General features: G+C 35.4%; 1 protein-coding gene across 2 annotated transcripts in view; it reads left to right on the forward strand.

The window, feature by feature from the left end:
• Window positions 1-119: 119 nt before the first annotated feature.
• Window positions 120-11,287, forward strand: part of LOC107092472 (LIM domain-binding protein 3-like) — a 22,598-nt gene continuing 11,430 nt past the window's right edge. The window contains exons 1-3 of one of the 2 annotated variants that reach the window (XM_015386969.1): window positions 120-402; window positions 7,208-7,359; window positions 8,798-8,873. In XM_015386969.1, the coding sequence (XP_015242455.1) occupies window positions 307-402; window positions 7,208-7,359; window positions 8,798-8,873 (324 nt within the window). In that variant the 5' untranslated portion in view covers window positions 120-306. The remainder of the gene's footprint in view (window positions 403-7,207; window positions 7,360-8,797; window positions 8,874-11,287) is intronic. The other variant, XM_015386968.1, reaches the window with a different exon arrangement.

The following is an 11,287-nucleotide window of genomic DNA, read 5'->3' on the forward strand; positions in this document are numbered from 1 at the left end:
CTCTGTGTCCGTATGTGAGTGTCCTTTTTGTGTGTCTAAGAGGTTCCACAGCACCTGACCCCCCCACACACACACAATCACACACCCACACAAACACCATCACCCCACCCCCTGTAGTGTTTGCACTGAGAGCTGGACTCAGACGAAGAGGGACGGCTGTGAAGCTTACCGAGGGTGGAGAAGCCAGCACCCACCAGGGCACCGGGGACTGGGACAAAAAGGATAACCAGCAACAAGGCATAAGGGGGAGAAAGTGCACCGACAGAAGGAGTTGTTAGCAGGAGGAGTGCTGACATTAAACAGAAGATGAGTACATACACAGTGACTCTGAATGGCCCCGCTCCATATGGCTTTAGACTACAGGGAGGAAAGGATTTCAACATGCCCCTCACCATCTCCAGGGTAAGGAAAGAGAACCTCACTGACTGAGGGTTCTCCAGAAAATTGGAAATGAAAAGCAGAAAGCAATGTGCTTTTGATTCTACGCAGAAGCTAAACATTTTTCTCTTGGATGCATGTAAAATCTGGCCCATTATCTCTGTTAACCTGTAAAACTTATGTACCCTACATATGTTTTGCCTTTAATATATTTGGTGATTTGAAACAACTGGCCTAGTCTTAAAAAATAGGTCCTAATTCAACCCTTTGCAGCTCACATTCATGCATGTTCAAACTAAAAGTAGATGCATTGTGAGTGCAGAAAGGTGCAATTTACAGATTAGGGAGTGGCTAATGACAGAGATTATGTAATATCACCATATGGGATGAAGACAAGAGGCTCTGATATGATCTCAGGAGATAGTTCCATAATAGAGCAGCCCTGGAGAAAAGCCACTATACATTTTACAGAGATTTCAACTTTCCCTGCAAAACCTTGAGATTTAATCAGTGCTCCCACCAGTAAAGCGCATTAGAACAAGGTAAAACTGTAATCTTATTGGTCAACATTGCCAAGACAATACAACTGGTGCACATTTCCTCAGTCTACTTTTTATGTACCATCAACAAAGATGTCTGTTCCACTCTCTGTGAGCTTTAGCTTCTTGCCCTGACCATTAGTGAATGGATGGTACCAGAAATATAACATACTATATTATATTTAAGCTCTCATCTGCACATTTATATAGTGCAGCTCTACCTCTATTATTCTAAAGCAAAGTATACAGTTTACTACAATATAGCAGTTTGTATTAATCGCAAAATATATATTAAAAAGTATATAGATAGATTAGTTTTGTTTGTTTGCATTTCTTTTATTTATATGATCCAGTGGCTCTTGGCAAAACCTTCTATCTGCAGCTTAAAAGTATTGATCAGTTTGATCTAAGGACTTTGTCAAAATACATTCTGTATAAATATAGATCAGAATTTTAGACTTAGAAATTATGGAATGAAGTCAGAATGCAAAAATAACTTAGTAAGGAGTTGATAGCAACTGAGTAAGTTAAGCGTACTTAGATACCTTTAATTTCGACACTTTAAACTATGTTTACACTGGGCACAACACAGAACAGGTGACTTCTCCAAAATTTTCATGCAAACATAGTGATTAAACTTCTTCTAAATTTCTGTGCCCCCCCCCCCCTTTATCTTGGCACTCTGAGTGGTGACCCATACCGCTTTTTTAAGAGAAAAAAAAAGAGAAAAAACTATCCAGTGACTATAACTTCAAAACAAAGAATGGTTTAAGGTAGCAAATCCCAGTTAAGCAGAACTCTGGTATGTCTGCTGCTGTATTAAAAGCATTGGCTTTAAATAGCATGAGGGAGAGATGGATGGAGGGGTAGGAAAGAAGTAAGGAGTGCCTAAATGCTAATGACAGCTTGTGTTACCTTTAGTAAGCTTAATTCCTCACTGCTGGTCAGCAAGTTCATCCTCTGGAGTTGAGCCTGTGAAAGACCAGATGAATGAAGGAGGTGAGTGAATAAAGGTGAGATGCTCACCTGTAAGGGGGTAAATTCTCCCCTATCTCCATCTTCTTCGGTCACCAAACACAACTGCTGACACCTGTTCGTTTACTCACCGATCTAAATCTTTGAAAGTTTTTCTGGCCCCCCGCCGCCTTCCTGGTTGTAATGGACCCCAGCAGGTTAAAATAACATAAAACACTGCGACTTGACATGACAGCTCAGGGTGGCATTACAGTTTGACGTAACTCTGCCGGTTGGATTTCCATCCGATTTTGCCAAGAACCAATAAAAGAAAGCAACATGAAGGAAGATCATTCCTTACATACTGTTAGAAAAAGCAAAGAAACCAGTGGAAAAAATTATGATTTAAAATATTTTAATAATGAATAAGAGCTCTTATGTAAATTCCAGTGTTCTTAGCCACTTTAAAAGCTCTCTCTTGGCTCTGAATAAATCAAATTTATTGTCTCTGGTTAGCTGAATTTAGTCAAGATATATAACTAATTAAAAATGTATCTTGGTGAAATATATTTTATCATTAAAACAGGGTCAAGCTATTTATGTTAAGACACGTTAATCCTGGTTTCATATAGCTACAGTACATTTTATGCTTTAACCTGATTTAAATTTATCTTTATTGCAGAGGGCTCTAATTTATGTGAAATAATGCTTAAAAACAGAAAAATCTAACATCTGTTTGATTCCTAAGAGGAGTTTTGTCTTATCTACTTACTACAGTATCACTTAGATTTTTCCAAAAGGGTCTATTTCCTTTTCACTGATCATCCTGATACACCCAGATATCATCCCCTAAATTCAAATAGTTACAAACACAGTAAAAGAGTGCAAAGAGCAGACCAAAGCATAGAGGCTTCAGAGCCTGATAAAGGACGCATTATAGACATGAAATTGATTGAAAAGACTGCTGGTTTTTGAAAACTGGTTAAAGTTTGTATATATTTTCTCTTTTTTATATTCAGCAGTGTTTATCTTTTGTGAAGGTCAGTGGCAGGTGTTTGTGTGTGGGGCAATGAAATTTGGCTCAGCAGAGTCAATAACTATGAAGCCATAGGCATCAACAGCATTTCTTATTTTTAACTCTTTAATGAGTTGACTGTAAGTCTAGACTAACACTGTACTGCTCTGAGCTCACTTTAACATTCTGCCCAGGCTTCACTTTGAGATCAATCAAATTCATGCAACATAAAGCTCATACAGATATTTGCATCCATTAATCATAACCCTTTTGCTGGCTCTGTCCAGCATTAAATATATTTTTTTGATGCATGATGTCATTTTTAGGATGGTTGTTATTAAAATAACGGTATTTGAAATAAACATTTTATACATCTCTCCATAAGTTTCTCATAATAGAACATAACTTTTGTAACTGTGTTTGCTCTGCTCAGATACACTTTTCCAGGTATACTGTCTATAGGACTTAGATCAGGGCTTTGCAATCACCTTTGAACCCTGCTATCCTTAAACGGGATCAGTCACGCACCATCACTACAAATATTTACACCAAGAGCTCAATCTGGTTACAAACAAAGACTGTCATCACTTATGGGGCCCTATTGGCTTATAATATTTTACATTTTGGTTTTGGTCTATATGTTGGTAAACTAAAGCTTTTGAAGTATGTACCCCAACAAGATTGCATGACCGGAGGTAAAATGCATGCAGGAACTGAGTAAACTACAAAGTAATGAAGCCAAATAACTTCCAGAGGAGGTGTTAAAAGAAAGAGAAAGTCCGAGATGACATTTGATGCCAAGAGAATGCGTAAGCACTACACATCAGGTTAAAAAATGACCAAGTAAACATTTTCAGAATGAACAATTGTCATATATAGCTATATTCTAACATAAATATGTGGGTTTTGGTGTATTTGGTGCATGCATAGTGTGTCACCAAACACCTTTTACACTTAAAGTTTGCATGTTTATGGTCATGCTCCACCTGAGGACCCATCTGCCCTCAAGCTTTAGCTTCCTGGCTTTCATCTTAGAGTTTTGATATAATTTTATTTCTTCCAATGTCATTTATTTTGTGAAGTACCCCAGTCCCTCATGCAGCAAACAATCTCCACAAAATAATACAGCCAACCCTGTACTTCAACAGTATTTATGTTTATTACTCAAGTAGAAGTATAAATCCTACTGTTTTAAAAGACGTTTGTAGAAGTTAGAGTATCAACTTAAGGTTTTCACTCAAGTAACGTGTAAAAGTACTAGTTTCAAAACTACTTAAAGTATAAAATAAAAGAAACTTTAAACCTTACACTGCAATACTCACCCTTCAAAGGAACATTTATTTACAATTCTGGTTGATAATTTCCTTTTCCATAATTTTCTTACCTTTATAACTAATGAAAACAGTGCCAAATTAACTTTGCTGTATCCTGTTTGTTCATTTTGGTTATGGCGAACAACAAGTCAGTGCAGCATTGAGTCAAACCACAAAGAAATTAATTGTCTGGATGAAACAAATTAATTTGATGCTTTTGATTTCTTTTAAATACCAACAGACCATAATGTGAATGAGTTTAAATGAAACACAACAAACAAGTCTATTTATAACATGTAAGGAGTAGAAAGTAAAAGTAAAAAAAAAATAATTACTCAAATAAAGTCTAGAATGCCAAACTTTCTACTTAAGGAAGGTAAGGAAGTATTTCTATGGTATATACTTGACACCTTGACACCTCTCTAATTCACTTCCCTTTTCCTCTCATATAATGATTATTATCATGGATAAACTCTCTCTTGTTTCATCACACTACAGGACCCTTTGTATATTAACACCTCTATTTAAACTGGTTCATGTATCCAGTTTTTGATACTTTCATATAATAGTTTGTGTTTTTTAGATTCTTTATATTATATTTTATATTATCTGAACATCTTGCACCAAACTAACTCTGGGACTCAAAATTAATCTTTTTCCTGAACACTCTGATGGCTGGACATTCCCATAGTGTTTATACTTGCATCTAATGGCATCTAAAATGATTTAATTTCTCATATTTGACAAAAAAAATATACCGGTAGCAGAATTCTCAGCTTAATGTTATCTTATAAAACATGTCATAAAAAAGCTTGAAAGCACATGGCTGTTACAGTCAATGGAATTAACTATATATAAACAGTTAATCTTTTGAAAGTATTTTTAAGAATAGGAAAAAAAAACCTATAGCTTATTTTACTAACATTGAAAATAAATAACTTTGACAGTCCTAAGTGACCTAAAACTGGAATAGGATTTATGGTCAAATTCCACGTAAAGTATATATTCTATGTTTTATACACGGCAAATAACAACAATGAATAAAGTAAACAACAAAACATATTAAAATCTATATTAAAACAACTTAATCACTGAAAAAAGTAAAAAAAATATATATATAAAAACTAACAATCTTTTTATATGTTTTGACCACTGCTTTTCCATAAGCATTCAAGGCTTTATGCTACATATAAACTTTATTGAGGGTAAAAGGGAACTAAATCAGATGTCCGAGTTGCTGGGGAGCAGTGATGAGAGTAACGGCGTTGAAAGTAATGGCGTTACTAACGCCGCTACCTTTTTTAGTAACGAGTAATCAAAATTATTACTCTTACTGTAACTATAACGCAGTTACAATTGCCGACACCCCGTTACTGTACGTTACTCAGGTCGCACAATTAACCTTTTTTCATGATAGGACTCGTGCGCGCGTCATGAGAGAGGGGAGGATAGAGAGTGAGGAGGACTCCAGCGGCAAAACAGCACTTTCCAGATGGAAATACTGGTGTTACAGTACGTCGAGCTGCGTTTTCCCATCATATACGGTTTCCCCTGCATCTCCGCACAGCGCGGCGGCACAATTCACCGCGCAAGCGACAGGAAACGCGCATGCTCGCTAAAGGCGCGTAACAGCCGTCCTGTGCTGGTGCCACAGGGGAACAACGGAAAGCGTGAACGATCATTAGCATTAGCATTACATGTTGCAGTATCTATAACAACCCAAACACAGGATTTCAGAATTAGACATCCCCAGTTATTAATTTCATACACTTGCAAAAGTAACGCAATAGTTACTTTTACTACTAACTAGTTACTTTTATTGTGGAGTAACTCAGTTACTAACTCGGTTACTTTTTGGGAGAAGTAACTAGTAACTATAACTAATTACTTTTTCAAAGTAACGTGCCCAACACTGCTGGGGAGCGCCCCTAGTCCCCCCTATTGAGTTTGATGGGTGGAGTTTACAGTTTAACTAATTTCATGCCTAGTCTACCTGTGTGACACAATGAGATAAACAAATAAGGAGTGAAGTTCTTAATTGAAAGAGTGATTTAACGATTTCAAAAAGGTTTATTCAGTTGGATATTCAATTGGAAATTTCATTGTTCAACGTATATTCCATTGTTTAATTATATAATTATTTAACTATATGTACCATTTATGTATAGATGATACATATAATTATTTAATGGTACAACAAATGGTACATTTCTTTATTCAATTCTACATTTTATTATTTGAGTGTATATTTATTCATGTAATAACATATTTACATTTATTTATTTACACAATATAATGAATAAATAACTTCTGAAATAATTATATAAATGTGTCATTAGTTTATCAGAACTGAAATTATAATCAGAATTTACTTATTAACTCAATTCATTATATACATAGTTTGGTCTGTAAAGTGTAAATGAGGTAAAGGGTGCCCGGTCAGTGGGCGGGGCTAATATCGATTCTTCTAAAGTCTGGCAGTAGGAAGTCAGCTCCAGTCCCGGGTCCTTGACTTGGATATGTGACAGTTAAATAAATGAATATATTGCTTCTGCACAGGAGCATGAAATATTTTCTTAAATCATGAAATAATGATATTCACTTTTTAGAATAAAATCAATATATTTGATAGAGGCCCATGTAATGAATTATATATTTTTGAAATAAATGCTGTAATTGTTGCCAGTTTGAATAAATTACTGACATATTTAAATAGTTATTTTAGGATTTTTTTTATTTTTTTATTGTGGCACTCCTAATCCTCCATATCACTCTTCAATTTCTTTGAGTTAAAAAGAAAAGATTCTAATAATACCCAGATTTGCCAACAGATGGAATAAAAGAAATATAGGATTTGATACAAGTTAATTATAGCAATAGTTTGTTAAATAGATCCAGGGGCCAAAAATGTATGACAGAAAGGAACTGTTTTGTTTTTGGTGGATTGTTTAGTACAATCATAATATAGAATTCGAAGTGTGTGTAATTTGCTTTTCATAACCCACTAGATAACCCCTGGCAGCAAGGCAGCAGGCGGCACTCTGGTCCAGGGCGATATCATCTCAGCCATCGACGGGGTCAGCACTGAGGGGATGAGCCACCTGGAGGCCCAGAACAAGATCAAGTCAGCAATCAACAAACTTACTCTCACCATGCAGAAGTAAGCAACAGCATGCCTGAAAAAGAAATAAAAAGCACTAGTTCAAGTTGATGAAGACTAGCACAGGAAAATGTTCAACATAGGATGTTATGTGGAAATAAATTAGTTTGGTAATTTCATTTCTACAGGTCCAGATTTTAGATGCCTCAGGTCTTTGAAAGGCAGCCAACTCTGCTGCTACATAAAAAAAAAACTAAAAACTAAAATAAAAAATCTACACCTTTGAATTAAAAACTTAATAAAGCTTCCAAGATTTTTAGGCCTTGCTCACATGAGAAGAGACTTTTACAAGGTTCCTGTAAACATACAGGGGCATGATTTAAGTCATACGTAAATAACTGAATGATGGGGTAGCTATTCCAGGCAGGAATGTGGTGAGGTAAGAATAAGAACTGAAGAGAGACTTGTAGAGCATGTGCTTATAGTCTACTTTTGTTACCATGGAGATAGACATGTAGACAGTGGCTTAGCTGCTCTGTGCAAACAGAACGTAAGAGCATCAACCAGATGGGCCGTGGTGATTTTTCTTTCAAAAGCAATAAAAAATATGTTTGAAAACTGAGTTTTCCCAGAAAAATGTTAGATGTACAAATTTATATAAATGTAAAGTTAGCTTACATTTCATATTATAGTTAATTCAAACAAAAATGTTCTTTTTTTTTATATCAGTTTTGTTTACCAAAATGGATTAACAGGTGCCTGAATGTAGGGTGTGTGGGTTTAAAACAAATATGTACAAGTATTAGGAAAATCATACCTTTTAAGAAGGAAACTAAGGATGATGGCAGAAGCCAATAGGTTTATACTCTATCATCTCTTATTCCTAGTAAAAATAAAACTTTTAATGAAATTTTTGTTTTCCTCTATTTTTTTTTACTATACATATGTAGGGGGGCGTTTATTCTTTAATGTCTGGATATTTTGTCCATTTTCCTTAAACTTATTAAAGGAAGCTATTATAATATTTATATTAACAAACAAAAACAAATAAAGTTATTTAGAAATTATATGAAGCAAATTTAAAGTTTAATAAACCCAAAGACAACAAGTTTGAGAAGGAATAAATTATCTTTATCCATACAAGCCATCTTAAAGCCAATCTAATATTTTAAGTTTGCTTTTATAGACACTGGTGGTCTTAGTCGTTCACGGCTATTTTTTAAGAATGTTTTAGAGTTGAGAAAAAAATTCTGCCCCTACAAGTTTTAAGTATCAATAAAAAAACTTTTTCAGAAGACTTGAGGGATTTTCAATGGCTGACACTTAAAATCTAGAAGAGCCATTATTGAGTAGAATCAAAGTAATTTAAAACTATTTTAAAACTGTGGTAGCCTATTTCCTTTCCTTTCTACAGTTCAAACCACTAAAAGTTAGATGGGAAAATAAATCTCAGTCAAATCAATAACTTGTGAAAATAAAATGTGTTGTATACGTGTAGATCCAGACGTCCTGTTCCAGTTCCCACGGCAGCTCCAAGGATGGACTCACCAATGCCCGTCATCCCACACCAGAAGGTACAACACACTCCCAATTTGTATTCAAGGAAACAATCAGATAAATCAACCAGTAATGTCTTTTTTTTTTTACAATCTGGGTTTGTGTGGTTTGTCTGCTTATGATAGTGACAACATCTGGAAACTGCTCTGTATCATCAGGCTCAGAGGTCCATCTAGTGTTAGAAATGCATAGTGCAACAAAAAAAACTACTGCAAGGAGGTTTTAGACCAGCAGACCCATATAAGAAAGAAGTTGCTATATTTAATTACACCAAAAACACATGGAAGTTTTACAGTAAGGGATTGCATTTGTCTTTAATCAATTACTGACGACTGAGGACTTTTAAACAACTACATCTGTTCCTTTTTAAAAACTTTCATAAGACTTTAAGAAAAAATAAGCAGGAACTAAAATTTGTATGGTCTTTTTGATCTTATAAACATTTTAATCCTTGGTCTGGTCCTTTTACTCTTTCATTAAAATATAAATTTGTTTTAAAAAAGTCTCTGTGTTCCTTCCCTCCCAACCTGGAGACTTAACCTTTAGTGTTGAGTCTCAGACCAGCTTGTAATAATGATCCTAGTTCAACTGTAGTTCTATCTGCTGCTATTCTGTTACCTTGTTGAAGGCCAGGCATGTTTCTCTGTGCAATCTTCAAAAATAGTATCACACGTGAGAGCGCTGTGCCTTTGGGACAAGTATGGAGGCTTCAGAGAACATTTTCTTCTCATAGAAGAGGTTCTGTGCTGCTTTCAGGATGATGTTTCATTCCTCTTAAAAGGCAAAGCACCACTTTGGTAATATCTGTTTTACTAGACTGGTGCTTGTTTTTTTTTTCTTTGGATTTTGTTGAATATCTGCAGCCTTTTGAGGATGGAGGGAGTTTTCAAGTCTTACTGTACCACAGATTATCAGTTAGATGATAATCTGGATCTACCTCATAACATTTCCGGCATGGTCCTTCTTATCCATGTTAAAGAAACACATCCCTACAGCATGATACTGTCAGCACCATGGCAATATAAACATCTGCGCTCATACTCTTTCACATGGTTGCAGGATCCTCATCAGTTTCATTATTATGTTATAGCTGTAGGCATTTAGACGCCAGATTTTCATTTAGGGACTTGAACGTAAAGGTGGCTAAATATAACTGCATTGCATTTACAAAAAAAAATAATAAATTGTTTGAGAATTTTGAAAACAATCCATAAATAAAACTATAACTACAAATACCTTTGCGAGACACTGAATGTCAGAAGTACTATTTATATTGGATGTGTTTTGGAGTAGAACCTGCTGGTCTGCTAACATCACACCAGGGTATCAGTCTCTGTTAATGTCCTTCCCTTCTGGGGCAGAGCTGGTTTATAGTAACAGCCAAAAGTACACCAGGCTTCAGGAATCAAGCAGCAGGCAGAGTTAAGGATGGTGATCTCATTCATGCCAGTGGCTCCAGCTCTCAGAGGACAGGGACACACACACCCTGATAGGTCAGAGCAGCTGTTGCTCTCTGTAATGGAACTTTCCGATCTGGTTTCAAACCATCATCCTGAATCCCCGGGATGCCGTCCCAAAGATAAGGCACCCCCAGTCTATACCATGACATACCAACTTTATTTATGAAGCACTTTATACACCGGACAGGACCAAAGTGCTGTACACAATCATAAAACACAATGCAATTATAAAATAGAAAGGATCAAGTATAAAATATATATTAGTATACAAACAGAATAAAACAAAGAGAAACCTCTCAAATTGTGCCAAAAGCCAAGGAAAAAAGACGAGTCTATAGGGAGATGTCTTATATATTTTTTATTAGTGTACAGAGAGAAAAAATTCTTGCCGAATCGATAAATACTGTATTTAACTTTCTGTATAAAGTAGTAATTGTAGCTGGTATTCATCTATGATATGACTCTACTGTATTATATGATTTGTGATGTTAGTTTGCATTAAGATAATTCAATTTTGTAAAAACATATGAAAGCAAGGGAAAGGCTAAGTGTCTTTAAGATGTATGTTTTTCCCATCTAAAAACACATACAGGTAATATCAACATTTTTGGGTAGCTAAAATAATTTAACTACAGACAATTGCATTATGTGTTATAATATGTAATATTATATCCTCAAAACAAGTGTTTGCTGTTTATTATTAGGTAGTTCCGTCATAACATCTACTGGTAGATGCTAACACAAAGGGCAGGATTTACAAAGATATAAAATAAGAAAATAGTAGGAATGTTTCAGGTGATCTTGTAAGAATGAGAGCTGAGAGCACCAAATGTGGTGCAGATCGCCCTGTTTAGATAAACATTCTGTTTGTGCTACTGGCATCCACTATGGAGATTTTTGTGAAGCAGAATAAGTTTACTTTGCATGTCTAAAAGACAGCCACAGTTCGCAACAGCACTGCACACAGCTGG

This window comes from Cyprinodon variegatus, unplaced genomic scaffold, assembly GCF_000732505.1.
Source record: "Cyprinodon variegatus isolate N-32 unplaced genomic scaffold, C_variegatus-1.0 Scaffold382, whole genome shotgun sequence".
NCBI classification, from domain to species: domain Eukaryota; kingdom Metazoa; phylum Chordata; class Actinopteri; order Cyprinodontiformes; family Cyprinodontidae; genus Cyprinodon; species Cyprinodon variegatus.